Source organism: Spodoptera frugiperda, chromosome 2, assembly GCF_023101765.2.
Source record: "Spodoptera frugiperda isolate SF20-4 chromosome 2, AGI-APGP_CSIRO_Sfru_2.0, whole genome shotgun sequence".
NCBI classification, from domain to species: domain Eukaryota; kingdom Metazoa; phylum Arthropoda; class Insecta; order Lepidoptera; family Noctuidae; genus Spodoptera; species Spodoptera frugiperda.
The window spans coordinates 40,948-57,103 of record NC_064213.1 but is presented as its reverse complement, the minus strand read 5'-3'; the positions used below and the strand labels follow the sequence as shown (position 1 = coordinate 57,103).

General features: G+C 44.2%; 1 protein-coding gene across 1 annotated transcript in view; it reads left to right on the top strand.

Annotated features, from left to right (window-relative positions):
- LOC118269148 (uncharacterized) overlaps positions 1-16,156 on the top strand; it is a 52,919-nt gene that overhangs the window by 19,484 nt on the left and 17,279 nt on the right. The window contains exons 18-25 of the mRNA XM_050699364.1: positions 34-234; positions 2,028-2,104; positions 5,443-5,550; positions 7,120-7,197; positions 14,274-14,550; positions 15,374-15,499; positions 15,714-15,830; positions 15,959-16,063. Coding sequence (XP_050555321.1) covers positions 34-234; positions 2,028-2,104; positions 5,443-5,550; positions 7,120-7,197; positions 14,274-14,550; positions 15,374-15,499; positions 15,714-15,830; positions 15,959-16,063 — 1,089 coding nt within the window. The remainder of the gene's footprint in view (positions 1-33; positions 235-2,027; positions 2,105-5,442; positions 5,551-7,119; positions 7,198-14,273; positions 14,551-15,373; positions 15,500-15,713; positions 15,831-15,958; positions 16,064-16,156) is intronic.

Below are 16,156 nucleotides of genomic sequence, written 5' to 3'. Positions count from 1 at the left end.
GCATGAAATATGTAATGTATAAGTTGGCATTAGCTGGCTGCGGGTGCCGGCTGGACGGCGGAGATGTCGGCGGCGAGGAAGGCGGCGAGGGCGGCGGCGACGCGGGCGGCGCGCGCGGCACGGCCACGCTGCGGCCGCAGCGCGCGCTGACGCTGGGCCGGCGCACGTGCTACCGCCTGCGGCTCACCAACATCACGCCGCTGCCCACCGCCGTGCACTTCGACGCCGACTCCGGTAACTGCACCAACTATATTACACTCCACACACTGCCACCAGGCAGCCTCATCTCTTGGGTTCCTCATCCTTGCTCCGTTCTACGATCAAGCGAAATGTGATATCTAAATAGATTTTTTATCCGAATCCGAATTCGATCCGATAATCCGATATTGCTAAAAATAGAAGAAGAGAGTGTAGCATTTAATTTGTACACATCATCTCCGCGCGTCTCTCGGGAAATAAAGTGTATGATTTTATGTGAAATAGAAGTGTATAAAAGTGTGGCGGTAGTGGGACAAACGACACAACAGGAAATTAATGAAAGCCGAGGGAGGCTGCGGCAGTCGGCGGCGCGCGTAATGAGATAATGAAGTACGCTGGTATTTGCACAACTTTGTACCCGCGACACGCGACATGCGGAACACTCAAAGGTGTAAAAGGGCTGAATTTAAATGAAAACATTGTACTGTGTTGTGGGGGGTACCGGGTGACCGGTGTTTGGCAGTCGGCACGCGTCTGTGACCAACTCCAGTGTGCGGGCTGCGGGTACTGTAGCACTTCGTGGAATTGTGGTCCTCGCGTTACATACAAACGTTGGCTAGATCTCTTGACCATTAACCCATGTTTATAATGTCACTGCGGTAACATTCATTACAGCGATTATGCGGTGCAAAGATCAATTATTTAAAACACCTTTTTTGCAACTCAATGCTGCTTTCGTATGCTAACTTTGGTTAAACAAATGACAAACATTATTGTACCTACGTCTGCAGAGCTCGTTAGTTGATATTAACAGAGGAAAATATATTCTTTGTTACGCATATAATAAAATACTCTGATCTAAATTTCACTCGAGTAAAACCTCAAGTGGAAAGCTAGCCTTTCGTAAAAATTGGTTCAGTGAATTTAGCGTGAAAGACAGACAAAGTAACATTAACATGTATGTATATTAGCGGAGATTATTTCCATTATTCACGTATTCAATTCTTGCTCGTCCAGGTCCGACTCGCTAACTGAAACAAATTGCCTCCAATTTTATTGAATCCCTGATGAGGTGCTTGTGTTGCGGGGCGCGGGGCGCGGGGCGGGGCGGGGCGCGACGGCAGGACTAACACTTTGTTTGACATACAATAATGTTCCTAATAAAACAACACTCTTGTCATTCCTCGCAGAGATGGGCGAGTGCTATTCCTCAGTATTCTATTTTATTAAATTGTAGCGACAATGCGGCTATGGAGGGAACGAACCGCTGAGACGCATCAAGTCGGAACTAATCATAACATTATCTGCCGCTCAGCTGTCCTCTGGGAGCTCACCGAATTATAATATTTTCTTCCATTAATGGCAAATTGCAGTTTGCAGCTCGCAGCTCGGTACAACATTGTATACATATACACAAGTACGAGTATGTATCTCATCACGAACATTCCCTTGAGAGGGTCCGGACTGTAATTGCTGGCCAGCGATTCTTTTGACGAATAAAACTTTATTAGAGAGTAAACTGCCGCCTCGCCGCGTGCCGCGAGCAGGCGGACGGAGGCGGTTACTTGTTACTGCGACGGCTCTCAGACCATTGCTTTGCATAATACGTCATGGAAGCGTTGAGTTTAAACCTAAATGTGAGCCGTCTGATGATGACGGATATTGTGTCTTTATAATAATAGTACTTACTGTAACGCAGTCATGATATTACACCCTCTCGGGACACATAAACAACACGAATGTATTCTTTACAAAGTATTGATGAGATTTGTGTTCCTTAGAGCCACGAGCTGGAGTAGATGACACACTGACAGTGGCGGTTGTTGCAGGCGACACGGACCAGCTGCGGGCCAAGTTCTGCCCGAGCGAGTGCCGCGTGCGGCCCTACGGCGAGGTGGAGATCAGGGTAACGAGGGTGCTTGCTTACTGGACTCACTGTGTACTCACATACTCACTGTATTACTTACGTTGCATACAAGCTGTTATAAATGCTTGCACGAGTATATTGTAAATCATAGACATACTGCTTCAAGCTATTTCCCTTTACTGGATTTATTTAAGTATAATTATGACTTGATCTGTATGTGAACTTAGAAATATGTAAGTATATTGACTCAGGCTATAAATAAGGTAGTATTCATATCTCGAGCCGGATCAGAACAGAATGGGATCTGGTCGCGCTGTGTCCTGGGCGCGGGGCGCGGGGCGCAATCACTGTCACTTGTCTATCAACGTTGACTGAGGGTTGCCTTTATTACTGCCTGCTTACTGATTGGCAGTTCAGGCGCGGGGCGGCGTGACAATCCAAGTGATATCCTTATTGATTTCATACATGTGGCAATCTTTACTATTGTATGTGTGTCTGTGTGTGTGTAACATGAGCCCACTCTACACGAGCCGTCCCAGTGTGAGTGCGCCTGAATGTTAGCTCAAATGAAATTGTTTCTGTTTGTAGTTCCAAAGTTGGTTCACTTCACTTTGGTGAACAATGTCAGTGCTCCCGGGACTTGTAAACAGAGCTGCGCTGTGAGCGAGCGACTCACTGCACTGCTGCACTCCACTCTGTTGTTTTGTCGCGTGCTCGAGCTATTTGAAGTCTGATCTCTCTTTAACTGCATTATCGGGTCCTCGACTGTAATCTCTTTTATTAAATAATCCTTTAGTTTTCCTTCTATTTAAATAAACGTTGCTCCACATGGTCGTGTACTGTAGATGCTATTGCAAACAAAATGGATGCATGTATAAATGTACGAAGCCTTTGTCTTTATTCGAACTCGCAAGTTCGCAACTGCATAATATGTAGTATGCAAAATGTCAACAAGACTATTCGTTGTGTGAATAAAGTCACAAACAAACAGTCTTTCATGTTTATAGTATTAGTTGCGATTGGGATGGCAAGTCAAGGTAAGCAGATACTATAAGGAACCTAGAGAGCGGAATGATATGCAAGAGACGTAGGGTGAGGAGCGCTAGCGACCGACAGAGTCAACGTTGACGATCTGAATGATTTAATCCAATTAGCAAGTTCGGCAATAGTTGATAATGAGCGCCCGGGGACCGCGCCGCCGAGCGACGCCTGGCGCCGGCACTACTCGCCAACTAGTTGCAGGTGTAGCAGACATTCAGCAACACACAAAATGGTTAAATATAAAATTGAACTGAAATGTATTTATATGTATGCATGAATAATGCTACTTTATTCGAGATGTATAAAGAGAGCACAGTAAAGGTCAACACAAATCATTGTCGGATTACTCGCAGCGACAGAGCTGTCTCGTTCTTATTATTTCTTTAATAATAATGTGTCTGAGAAAATTCGTTTGGTTTGTGAAACGTAAAGATCATATGCGTGTAACTACCAAACTCAGTGACGTGGTTCGTAATACAAGTGTTGTCCAGCTCACTGAGTGCTCGCAGCAGGTCGTGCGACGCGCGCCATCTCCTCGAGACTCGCACACATACTAATAATTTTATATAACGCAGTGCAGTGCGGCACTTCTTTTGTTAGTACTGTATTCGAGTAATGTCCAGTCAAACCCTTACTTTTCTTAGAGATTATAATAATAAAACGATGACACCAGCTGACGCTAACGAGAATCTGTGGCGCCTCGAGCGCGGCACCGTACAGTCACAGCGTACAGCCGGCTGCCTGAATGTTGTACACTTTTACACCTCCCTTAATTATGAAATACTGCCAGTATTTATAACATTACTTTGTGCAAATGTGAATTTATTCCCAGAGGATCCATTTTGTTTTTATATCTCTCTCATTAAACTTTAATGAGATTAATTTGAATGAAATAGGTACGTGGGTCGTGGGTTCGATGTTGAGTTTGCTGCTGACTATTAATATTAGAAAGAACTAGGATAGTAGGTTACTTGATACTATTAAAACAGGTCAAAATATATGCACGAATCTTACCGCCATTGATTCCATGAAGGGCTAGGAAAGTGAGTGTTGAGTTAGCACTCAGCATTCACTTGCCGCTACTTACGAGCCCCGAGTAATGGAAACCGAGCCTACTTCCATAAAATAAATCAGTCTGACTCTGTTCCACTACTTAGTACACACTCTGCCTTACTCGGGAACTAAACATCAATCACTACGCTCCACACTGCGAACACAAACACAATTCCAACTCAATAGTGAGAATTCTTACATTTGAGATATCCAAGAACATTGTATGTGTAGTGTATATAGCGGCACACACGTAACGTACGGGCCAGAGCCAGTTAGATAAATAAATTAAAGGAAATTGAAGTTTAAGCTGATTCGGGAATGTGGTGATAGTGAAGTTAGTTGGCGTGGCGGCGTGCCGGCGGCGTGGCGACTTTTATATCTGTCTCGTGTGTTTCAACCTGCTGTATCAATATATGCACGCGTTGCTTGTGCTGCAATAATGCACAGACGAGATTCAACTACATCATGGGATGCTCTAAGCTTTTCATAATACTTATTTGTTATAAATATTATACGTTATTTGTTGTTACTGTAACACAATGTTGTTCGCCGGCGACACCACGCCTCGTGCAGGTTGTGGCTTAACTCCACGTAATGCAGGCACGGGAAGCTCGGTGTATCTCTTGCCACGAACAAGTTATATACAGAAATACTATTGTACATATTATGTAAGCGTTGCGGCGGTACGTCGGGAATGAACTGTTTGTTCATCCGATACGTTTGGTACAATTTAGTCATTGTTGTACGAGATTAGGTTCATACGATGAGGAGTAAGGATACGTTAATATTTAAGAGGCGGTTGATGTCACACGGTGGACTTCTCTTGTTCCTGTGGCACGCCGCTTTAATAGACAGGCTCGCTGTACCGCGCCCATTAACTCGTACCTAATGGAACATCTTGCATGGACGGACCTCATGGTCGGGCAGCAGCCAGCGCCCACTGACTGAAACTCTATTGTTACGAAACATACGCGTAAATATAAGTACTTTACAGAAAAACTATCCAAAGAATGTGGTATTTAGTGCATATAACATTATCAGTACCTTACGTAACCATGACACAAATACCAACTATTCATAAATTTTTAATAATAGTGTGCGGGCGGAGTGCACAGCGGGGATTTCACAACACGGTCTCCTATATACCTACTCCTTTGAGACATCACCGCTGAAAAAAAAATTAGTTATATGTCTTTAGAATTTTGTTTATAGAAACATGAAAGTGAGTTGTTCACAATACGTGCATATAATGGAATAATGAAGCGGTGTGTGTGTGTGTGCAGGTGGTGCTGGAGGCGCGGCGCGTGTGCGGGCGCCGGCTGTTCGTGTACCGCGGCCGCGTCGCGCGCGCGCACAAACCGCTCTACCTGCTCATTGACGCCGCCATCGCGGTGTGTACAGCATACTACATGGTGCACTCACACATCCACACGACACGATATCCCAAACATCTTCAAACATTACATTTTCTCGGTTAAAGTACGACGTGAACAGTATGAGGCCGGCTGAGGAGCGCACTGTGACGTGCCGTGCCAGCGCGAGTAGTGGCCACGTGTCGGGCCGGCCGGCGGCCGCGGGGCAACTTTTATATAATAACCGCTGGAAGAAGTGAACTTGCCAGCAGTTTACAAACTTAAATTAATCTGTGTCCGGGACATCGCGGCATCGACGCGGCCAAACTTTCACTTAGGACGGAATATAAAATACTCTTTTGTTAGCTCAAGCCTAGACTTGTTTTCTTGTACAGAATTGTAATTATATACTTTCTATTAGTGGCTACACATAACGTGGAAATCTGAGTGAAAGCGTGTGTTATCGCGGACGAGCTCGCAAACGAGGTCAGGTGTCATTGAAGCGGCCAGATTAAAACATAATCACTGCGCTAAAGCTGGCGCGGAGCAGCCGCCGGCGGCGCGCGGCGAGCCTCGAGAGCTGCGCCACTCTCACGTTACACGCGAGTGTACCTCCGCCTGCAACCTGTACATACCACAACTTTCTTGGTTGTTGCGACAACTAACGGAGGAACTGGTACATGATGCGTGAGGGGCGGGACCGCGCGTATCTCGCGGGTAACTCGTTCGGGTAGATCAACATCACATAGCCTGCGTGTGAGTGTGCAGTCTGTACTTACACATTAAATGCATTATGGAGAGCTCGCCACCAGCTTGTGGGCACAGTGTCAACAAAGTCCTCCGTGGCCGTGTTTGTCAATCCTATCGCCTAGCGATACTCGAGCAGCATCCAACACACGCGTGTCGACAGTCATCGTTCCCAGGGAGCGGCGATCCCATCTCCAGTTGCCTTTTGTGTCTCATTGGAATGTTACAAATTGAAAATTGATAAAATAAATAGATTTACAAGCAACAACTTGTCTTTATTAAAGTGTATCACATTGCAATATTACAGGACGTACGTACGTTGTAGTACGTATGTCATCCATACATATTATTATATGTACGTATGTATGGACATAAGTGTTTAACAACTGATGACAAGTAATAATATTATTCGACAATTATATTACAAATTAACTTTAAAAAAGCAATTTTATACATGAACAATGGCGAGCAAATTCCAGTAGATATTGTTACAGCAGTCGGCCGTCAGGTATTACAGCGGCACGTGGAACACGGCACCTGTGACGTCACGCCTCATGCGAGCCACGAATTGTTTGTGAAGCTGAGCGCTGCCGACCGAGTAATTAAAACGACTTCAATACTAAACGCTTTTAATGTACATTTTCACGAAACTGTCTGTTCACTGCTCAAATATTTAACATATTGCGGGAATTCACATTAAGCAATTTCTACTTATTTGATTACGAATTGCTCTCAACTCAACTCATCGGGGTACAGACACTTATAGAGCAACAGCAACAGGACTTGGTGTCGATCTAGAGGCGGGAGTATGTAGTTAGGAATGAGGACAACTTGAGTACAATGTAGCTAACATTGTTGCAGGGCGTGAAGATATCGTGCGAGGTGCCGCTGGGCGGCGCGCTCAAACCTGACTCCTTCGTGGTGATGCCGCGCATGCAGGTACCACACACTAGTTATGTATATATAATTATACTGTACATCACGATGTGAACAGCACGGAGGTAGTTCCATGTACAGTCACGGTCCCTGCAGTAATTCTCTCTCTCTCCGTGTCTACGCTGATACTACCAGTTCTCAGACATTGTCACCAAACTTGTGTTTGCCTTCACGCGTCACCATCTCGCTCAGCTCGACTACATCATCATACGACCGGCGACTGAACCTGCACGCACTTGCTGCTGTGTCAATACTGGTGTTACTCGGGTGGTATTGAATTCTTCAAGTTGGTTATACAACTTAAATTGAGTCTAATAATAACGTCTTATAAATAAAAAATATGACGTAACCTTACCTCTGTCCGCTATAATTAATATATAAACTGTACGATGTTATGTACCGACCGCTCGCACTCGCCACACTCGCTATACAACGATACGTTTTATTTTTATTTATCAGCCGGCGTTGCATACACGTTTTATAAAACAAATAATAAATTGAACCAGTCGAACTCCCGACCAAATAATTGTATTTGCTGCGGTTCTTTTTATTTAGTCGGTAAAAACCAAAATCGATTTGGTAAGTCTTTGTTCTGAGGAGTGCGAGCGTATCGAATCGGCTATTGACGGTTTATATTTATATAGAACAACCGAGTATTGATAACTTAATTGAATTACGTCAATTACATAATTATATTCGCAATCAATTCGCGTGGCTCTACACAATCGTAGAGCCACGCGTGCTCCCGCCGTAGCGCGTAGCGCCGGAGCGTAGCGCTCTCTCAATCTACTGCTACGACTTCTCGTAGCTCGTAGCAATCTCACCAGCAATAATGTTAATAATTATTACGTCATTAACAAAAAGGCGTCGTCACGTCTTTTATCCCCGAAGGGGTAGGAAGAGGTGCGCATTACAGCACGTAATGCTACTGTACAATGTACACCCACTATTTACCCTTTTGGTATTACAAGTCCCATGTAATAGGGGGTGAGCTTTTGCCATATACAGGGCTCAAGTCCAGACTGATAAATTTTCAAAACCCCTTAAAAAAAGCTCAATAATATTTTGCCCGAACTGGAAATAGAACCTGAGACCCCTTGCCCAGCAGTCGCGCTGGCAACCACTCGAGCAACGAGGCAGTATAGTAACAATATATTATATGTATATGTGAAGATGCCTACAGACTGCTATTAAACTCTTTCATCTCGTCACAATCACTTAATCAATATCGTAACGTGACATGACTATGTGTAACGATAAAACTACGAATTATTGCAAGTATAAGTATATAAGCACTTGATTTGTGTTGGGTATGTACATAGGTATGTATGTATGTGTGTGTAACACGATAGATGTGAGACAATTACAATCATAATAATATAATGTTATTTATAATTTATATCATTGTAAAGCTTACCTACCAGGAATATTTCTTATAATACATATAAGTTGTAATATCGTAGTGACACGGACTTCTCTCTTATTACAACAAACCATTTATTGATGATGATTCATGATGGCGGGCGGGCAGTCGGCGAGAGACGGCCGCACTAACTATTTAGTTGGAAGTTAAGCGAGGCGTTAACTTGGCCTACATAGTAGTAGAACGGATTATATAACAAAGTAATATAAACAATCGGTCCATACATGTAACTCATGTTCTGATTAAGAGTTAAGACTAAATAAGAAACGAGTAAAGCTTTACGAAGTAATGAGGAAGATCTGTCTCCATACAGCTCCCCAAGTGACATGATGTGCCCAAATGTTCCCGACCCAACTGTGCCGCTGTGGTGGTTCCTGGTGTCGCGTGGAGAGAGCTGCAGCTGTTGTAATACTTCGTGAACTGTTCTAGTGGCTTGGCATAAGAATGACCTACCTTATATCTTTAGATCCATACATACGCAATAATATGTAAAATATTGGTAAACATATTTGTGTTCAAGTTATTTAACCAGCCACGAGCCGCGTCAAGCGTCTCACAAGGGACATGCCAGAATACACAAAAGTTTTAATAATCCGACCGCACCCCCCTCCCCCCGCGTTACTCCTCGCCCCTGCCCACCTCGCCCGTCTAAGTATTGAATATTATTGAAGAATAAACAGGAGGCCGGTCTTAATAAACACGTATTATGTTTATCACCCTCTGGAAAAGCTGGAAATTTTATATTTTAAAAAGAATTTTGAAGGATTATAAGCTTGTTGCAATACCCGGACAAATTGCAAATGTGTCATGCATATAATAATAAAGCAAACTTCACTCCGTGCACACCTCGCACACAACCGACATTTGAAGGCGCGGCGTGAGTGCGACCAGTGCGAGCTGTATATGTACGTGTCTTGTCAAGTGTTTGTGTCGAAACTTTTAGCGCCGCAATCTTGTACTCGAGTACACTGCACCCGCGGATTTCCCAAACGATCCACTCGTACTAAATGTCCTCAGAAGCGAAATTGTGAAAACCGCAGCGAACGTGTCTCTACAAACTTTTAGCCTTGCATCGTGCGCAGTGTGGCAGTGTTGCAGTGTTGCACGACTCGCACGGCATGCAAGCGGTGCAGTGTACGCAAGTTGCGTAGTATATGTCGGGGCAGACAGTGCGCGCGCCCAGCGGTGGATAGGTCCGCAAGCCGGCGCCTGGCACTGGCGGCAGATGTGATGCCGCAGCTTCCCTTACATTGCGCCACTATATATTCCTAGTGATTCAAATTTTGCACAAATACATATATTTTAAATAATGTACTTATAATTTCAGTTAGTTACAGTTATCAAAAATAAGACGTGATAACAGTGTGATGTCTTGTTGTAGTTGTAGATATAATACGAGTACTATAGTTATTATACTCTATAGGTGCAAGTATTACCGACTGCTTTGGAAAACAATTTGTTTCTTACGGCCCTGGGACACAGCCTGGGATCTCGGACTGTAATAAATTATTAATACGAATATTACGGGTTACATCTAGAATATGACTTCAAGAAAGTTTAAACCTTTTTTTTTGTTGACGGGGCGAAGAGGTGCCTAGGTTTTTGGGGAAAAAACTAAGGAGTGTTGTGTGTGTGATTTTTACCGCACTAAAACCTCCCCGGTGGCCACCATTTGCACCTAAAGGAGACACCGAGAAAGTTTACCTAGGAAGTAGTAAAAGTCCGTTTTAACCGACTTCCTAAAAGGAGGAGGTTCTCAATTCGGCCAGTATGTTTTTCTTCTATGTATGTACACCGATTACGTCGAGGTTTGTGGACCGATTTGTGTGATTCTTTTTTGTTCGACGCGGATTAAATTGGGTCCCATAAAACCTCGTTGGTCGAGTGGTCGCAAGTGCGACTGCCGAACAAGGGGTCTCGGGTTCGATTCCCGGGTCGGGCAAAGTATTACTGGGCTTTTTTCGGTTTTCGAAAATTTCTCGGTAGTAGCACGGAGTCTGGAATTGTGTCCAGGATATGGCAATAGGCTCACCCCCTATTACATGGGACTTATAACAGAAATGGTGAAAAGTGGGTGTACATTGTATAGCGGCATTACGTGCCGTAATGTGCACCTCTGCCTACCCCTTCGGGGATAAAAAGGCGTGACGCTATGTATGTATGTACTTATATTGTATAATTATGTATCTGTTTAGGTTTAATATAATTTTGTTATGAGGTTGTGGCACCGACTTGTAAGCTAGCAGTGGGTAGACACTGGCAGTACAGTGATAGTTATTTTTTAGTTTAACGTTTCTAGTTTTTGTTAAACAATAATAATGTGTACATTATCAGACGAGGCAAGTAACGAGTCGCACGCATCCAGTGCAACACCCACAACTAGTCCGCGCTGTGCAATAGAGAGCCAGGCTTTGTTTAGCCAAATATTGAATACGTCGCACTCCGCGGTTGGTGCGGCAGCTGAGCAGCCCGCCGCACAACGTGTGGCCAATTCGATTCCCACACGGAGCAACTTTTTGTACAATCCACAAATTTTAGTTTCCACCCGCGTTACAGGAGGAAATACTAGTGTTTTAAAAAAATGTATATCGCTCATCCCACGAAATAGTCTGCAACGAATGAAGAAAGATGTGGGAGTTCATATATAGTAATGAAATTATTTACACTCAGTTCTGTGATCGGTGACCGCGATATCACCAACTATATAATTTGAATATGTTGTAGATCTGTTGACGGCACGTCCGACAAATTGAAGTAGCCAGTGACCTGGAGAAACTATTCAACTAGAATGATCGAGAACTTTTCTCACCAAGAACAATTCCATGAGCCAGTACTTTGGCGCTAAACTAAAAAACAGGCTCTTTGTATTCGTGAGTAGGTTGGCGGCGCGCGTCGCGTCGCGTCACGTCGCGCGCGGCGCGTCACGTCCCGCGCGGCTTATCGTCCGCAACTCGAGTGAAAGTGTTCGCTCCATTACTTAGCGAGTCACCACGGATTACACTTTAATACGCGGACAATATCGCTCCCCGCCGCCACTTTCTCATTGAATTCTCTATAAAGAACCTAAAACCTAGGTCGACATTGCAATTCACACAACTAACAAACACAAGCTATATTTTAAGAAATTGCATGTCCTGTAGTATTTCGACGGTCGAGTGGTACAATGGGTTTATCACAATTAGGTTCATAACATGATTGTAATCGTGTGTTATACTAGTTTGTCGCGCTCGTCGTTAGAGGGCGTCGCTGCGTCCCATGTTCCGCCGCCGTCCAAACTGAGTAAACAACAACAAAGTGCCTGGAGCGAGGCATCAGTGTGCCACTAGTAGTGTAGCGGTCCGTGGCGGTGTGTGCAGGCCGGCGCCATCCATATGTATGTAGGTCCTGTAAATAATTCATCACCCGCGGCCCTAATGAAGAAGTATCGTCGCATCCATCCGGCTCACTACTGTTCATTTACGTTACATTTGCGTAATACTACAGCTTAGCCCTGCTTTAGGTATTCACAATGAAAATTTAGAGTTCCTATACATTCCAGTCCAGTTACATACTCACATATACATACAATACGCCTTCTTGTGAATTAATTATTACGTTATCGGTTTACTCACGTAACTGTTTGATTATGAACGTAACTGCTATAATGTCCACACAGGTCTTGTTGACATGTTTGTAACATATAGTAATTTTTTTTATACAATTTGACATTAACATAATTCGACATTTGTTTTATGTATATACTAGCTTTCCGCCCGGGGCTTCGCCCACGTGTAATTCGGTTATATATAGCGTTTTTTAATGATCTCGACAGGGCTTTTTCTTCCACAGGCTGAAATCTTGTTACAACTGGAATTAAATATAGCCTGTGTTACTCAGGGATGATGTAGCTTTCTAATGGTGAATGTTTGAAATCGATTCAGTAGTTTCGGAGTTTATCGATTACATGTGTAAACAAACAAACATATAAAAAAATAGATTGTTCCTCTTCGATACGTTTTTGACAATTTCATAGATCTGTTTAAGTATTTGCGTCTGATAGTCATCATCCCATGTGAATGAGCTGATGATGGAAGGTACAACTTCTCAACGGTTAGGAGTTGAAAGAAAATTCTTACGAAGTTATACGTGCATGTGAGGCTATTAGGTTGACCTGATAATAAAAAGTAAATCTCATTAACGTTAAGAATTTAGGTGAAAATGGATGCGGACAAATTTCGTCTCTTCACTTGTTTCCTTTTAGCTGTTTGTATGGGTAGTGTTAACACAAAATAGGGATTTAAAGGCGTGATGTTATTAATGTTACGCATGTATGTACATAATTATGTATGTTATTATGTATGTTAAAGAGACGACTGAAAGTTGTCATACAAAGTCTTTTTTTAAGGATGGGAAATCATCAAATGACCTCTCCCGCTCTGGGTGGAACGGAAGGGAGTGTCAGACTTTTACTGACTAAAACCCACCTCATTCCTTCAGTTGCCCTTTGCGTTCCAGGGCCACGGTATCTCGTTAGAACTTTCCCGCAGCCCCGGCTCAGTTTATCCCGTTTCCCCCCCTTGGGGGTTGACATTTCAAAAATCCCTTCTTAGTGCTCACTTATGTTACTAAAGGAACCTCTGTTCAAAATCTCAGACTCCTATACCGAGCGGTTTCGGCTGTGCGTTAATAAATCAGTCACCCAATCGCACCCCTAAATCACGATTGGAGGGTAGTTTGAAAAAACTTATAATGTCAAACATATTTACTTGCCTTTGTACGTGTTCATGCCAAGTTTCAAGTTTATAAACCCAAGGAATAAGATTTTTCATAGAAACGTTTTTACCCCTTTTCCCCCCTTGGGGGTTGAATTTCCAAAAATCCTTTCTTAGTGCTCCCCTACATATCCCAAGGAACCTACATTCCAAATTTCAGCTGTCTACGACCAGTAGTTTCGACTGTGCGTTGTCTGTCAGTCAGTCAGTCAGTCACTCAGTAACGGAAGAGTTTTATATATATAGATTTTATCCTTTTTTATTTTTACATTTTCCATTTAAAATTGTTAGTTTGAGGACCGTGTGAAACTTTGGCTAGTAATTTTATTTTTAGTTAATTATATTCTGACAGTTTGAGCATTTGCGTACCCTACCCAAATGTTCTTTTGGTTGGTATTGTTCGTCGGATCATTCAGCAACAGCCGTAGCTGAGCTGATTGTAAACTGACACATGCGTGCTGCCATCTGAACAGGTCCGCTCAAACTGCTGTGGTTCTTTCCTCAAAAGACCACTACAGAACCAACTTACACGGTTCTCCGACATCTTTAATTGATTTTGTCTGGACTTTAAAAGAGACTACCGACTACCTCTGAGTTTGATTCGGCATTTTTTCTCAGAGTAGTCCGACAGGAAATGCCGGCCTCATCTAGTTATTTAAGAGATTGACGTGTAAAAGAGTTACATTGTAACCTATTTGCAAAATAAATATCATTTATTATTTATCAGTTATCATCTGACGAGGAACTCAACTAGTTTCAGCATTCCGAGACACATGAAAACTAGTCGAGTACATAGTAAACGATACCATGGACTTTTTCTTTTTCAATGAAATTGATCTTTTTTTTATAACTGAAGTGACATTATTATAATATACTTGCATCTAAACCATACGTTGTGGTTGTAGAAAGAAGAGTTTTCGTCAGTCAGAGCAAAGCCTTCCACCCCCGAAGAAATATTTGCAGAAGAGGATCGCAAGAGGCAGGCGCTGCGAGGTAACCGCTGCAAACCTTACAGGCACACATCACACTGGAACTGTTCACCGAGGCACGAAGCAATAGAGACTATTGTAATCTTATGTTTGTATGCGAGGCGTCGTGCCCAACAACCGGGCGTTACTCTGCTTACCCCATTCTCATTAGAGAAGCATTCACTAGAATATGATCATATAACACAGACGTCACGTTCCTATTGAGTGCACGGCTGCCATCACGCGTGCTAGTAGAATGTGTAATAACATTGTGTGTAGTACTGCGCGGCGCGGGCTGCGATACAATGCGGCGGCTTTTGTATGCTTAGTCTGCTCGCTGCCGAGTGACGTCGCATCGTAGATATATTGAATAAAGCTGCTCCTGCACGCTGTGAGCGAGGCTCTTAGCCCCGCGCACGGTGACACCGCTGCCCTACAATCACTTTATTGGGTTTGTGAGAAAAGCGCCGGTGAAAGCAAAGCACTGCACCGGGCGGAGCGGGAGGAGACTGGAGCTAGCGGAGTGGGGGGGGGCTGCACTGATTCAATCACTAGAATGGCACTCATACACTCAATGTGTAAGCGCAGAGTATTTCATCTGATGCCTGTAACTACTCAACTCGTATATCAAATCGTAAGGAGATTCGAACTATTTTTTTATAGTATAAGCTAGTAAACGAGCAGACGATCACATGATGGTAAGCAATCGCCGCCGCCGCCTATGGACAATCGAAACACCAGAGACGTTACGAGTACGTTATCAGCCTTCCTAGGTTAGGAATTGAAGGGTTGTTGGGGAATTCGGGATCGGAAAGATTAGGGAGGTAATTGGGCCTCCGGTAACCTCACCTACACAACAAAACATAACGCAAGCTTTGTTCTACGTCGGTTTTTTGTGAGACCGGTGTGTAACTCCGGTCGACCCGGCCCATTCGTGCCGAAGCACGGCTCTCCCGCACTTGTAAAGTAAGCTCAATGCATTGAAGGATTGTAATAGACATTATATTCACTAATGGTTAATGACATTAACGATGTAGTTTTCCACGAGTTCGGTTCGGTTGCAGAGTCGAAATGTCGGTGTCCGTTCGAGATGGTGTACATCCCGCCGGCGCGCCCGCTAGCGCCGCCTCGCGACGGAGAGGAGCACTCGCCCGTAGAGATCGGTAACATCGCACCCGATACTAGTAGAACAGAGGAGTACTTGCAGTGAGGGCACAAATACAACCACTTCATGTAACACCTTCGATGTGCGCGTGTCCCTAGAAAATAAGCTATAACTTTGAATTAGAAGTTTGTACATTGAATAAGCTACTGCAATGGCCGCCCACTAAATAGTTGTGTAGTCGAGCCTCAGCTGAGTGTAGTACACGCGCGCAGTGTGGTCGCCGCCGCCGCTGACGCGCGTGTGTCCGTGCGAGCGGTGCGCGCGCGCGCTGGTGCCCGACCCGCCCGAGCCCGTCTGTCTGCAGTTCCCCGCGCTGCCGCTGCGCACAGGTACCGCCGCACATTCTTACAGCTACTACTGTGTGTGTTATCTTGTATTATACGTACATGTGTATTGCTAGATCATGTCAAAGATACAACTACAGTCGACATTTACACATAGGTGTGTGTTTTGGCAGTGCGCACGCGCACGATCCACTTACGCAACGAGTCCGTGGTGACGGCGCGCTGGAGTACTGCGCTGCGTCGCTGGCCGCGCCAGCACTGCCGGTCCCTCGCACCAGGTACGTCGCGGCGCGCGCGTCATCCACTGGTACACGTTCCACATTAATCATACAAAAGCTTGTAATACGTAAATTAATTTGCAAAATTTGTCT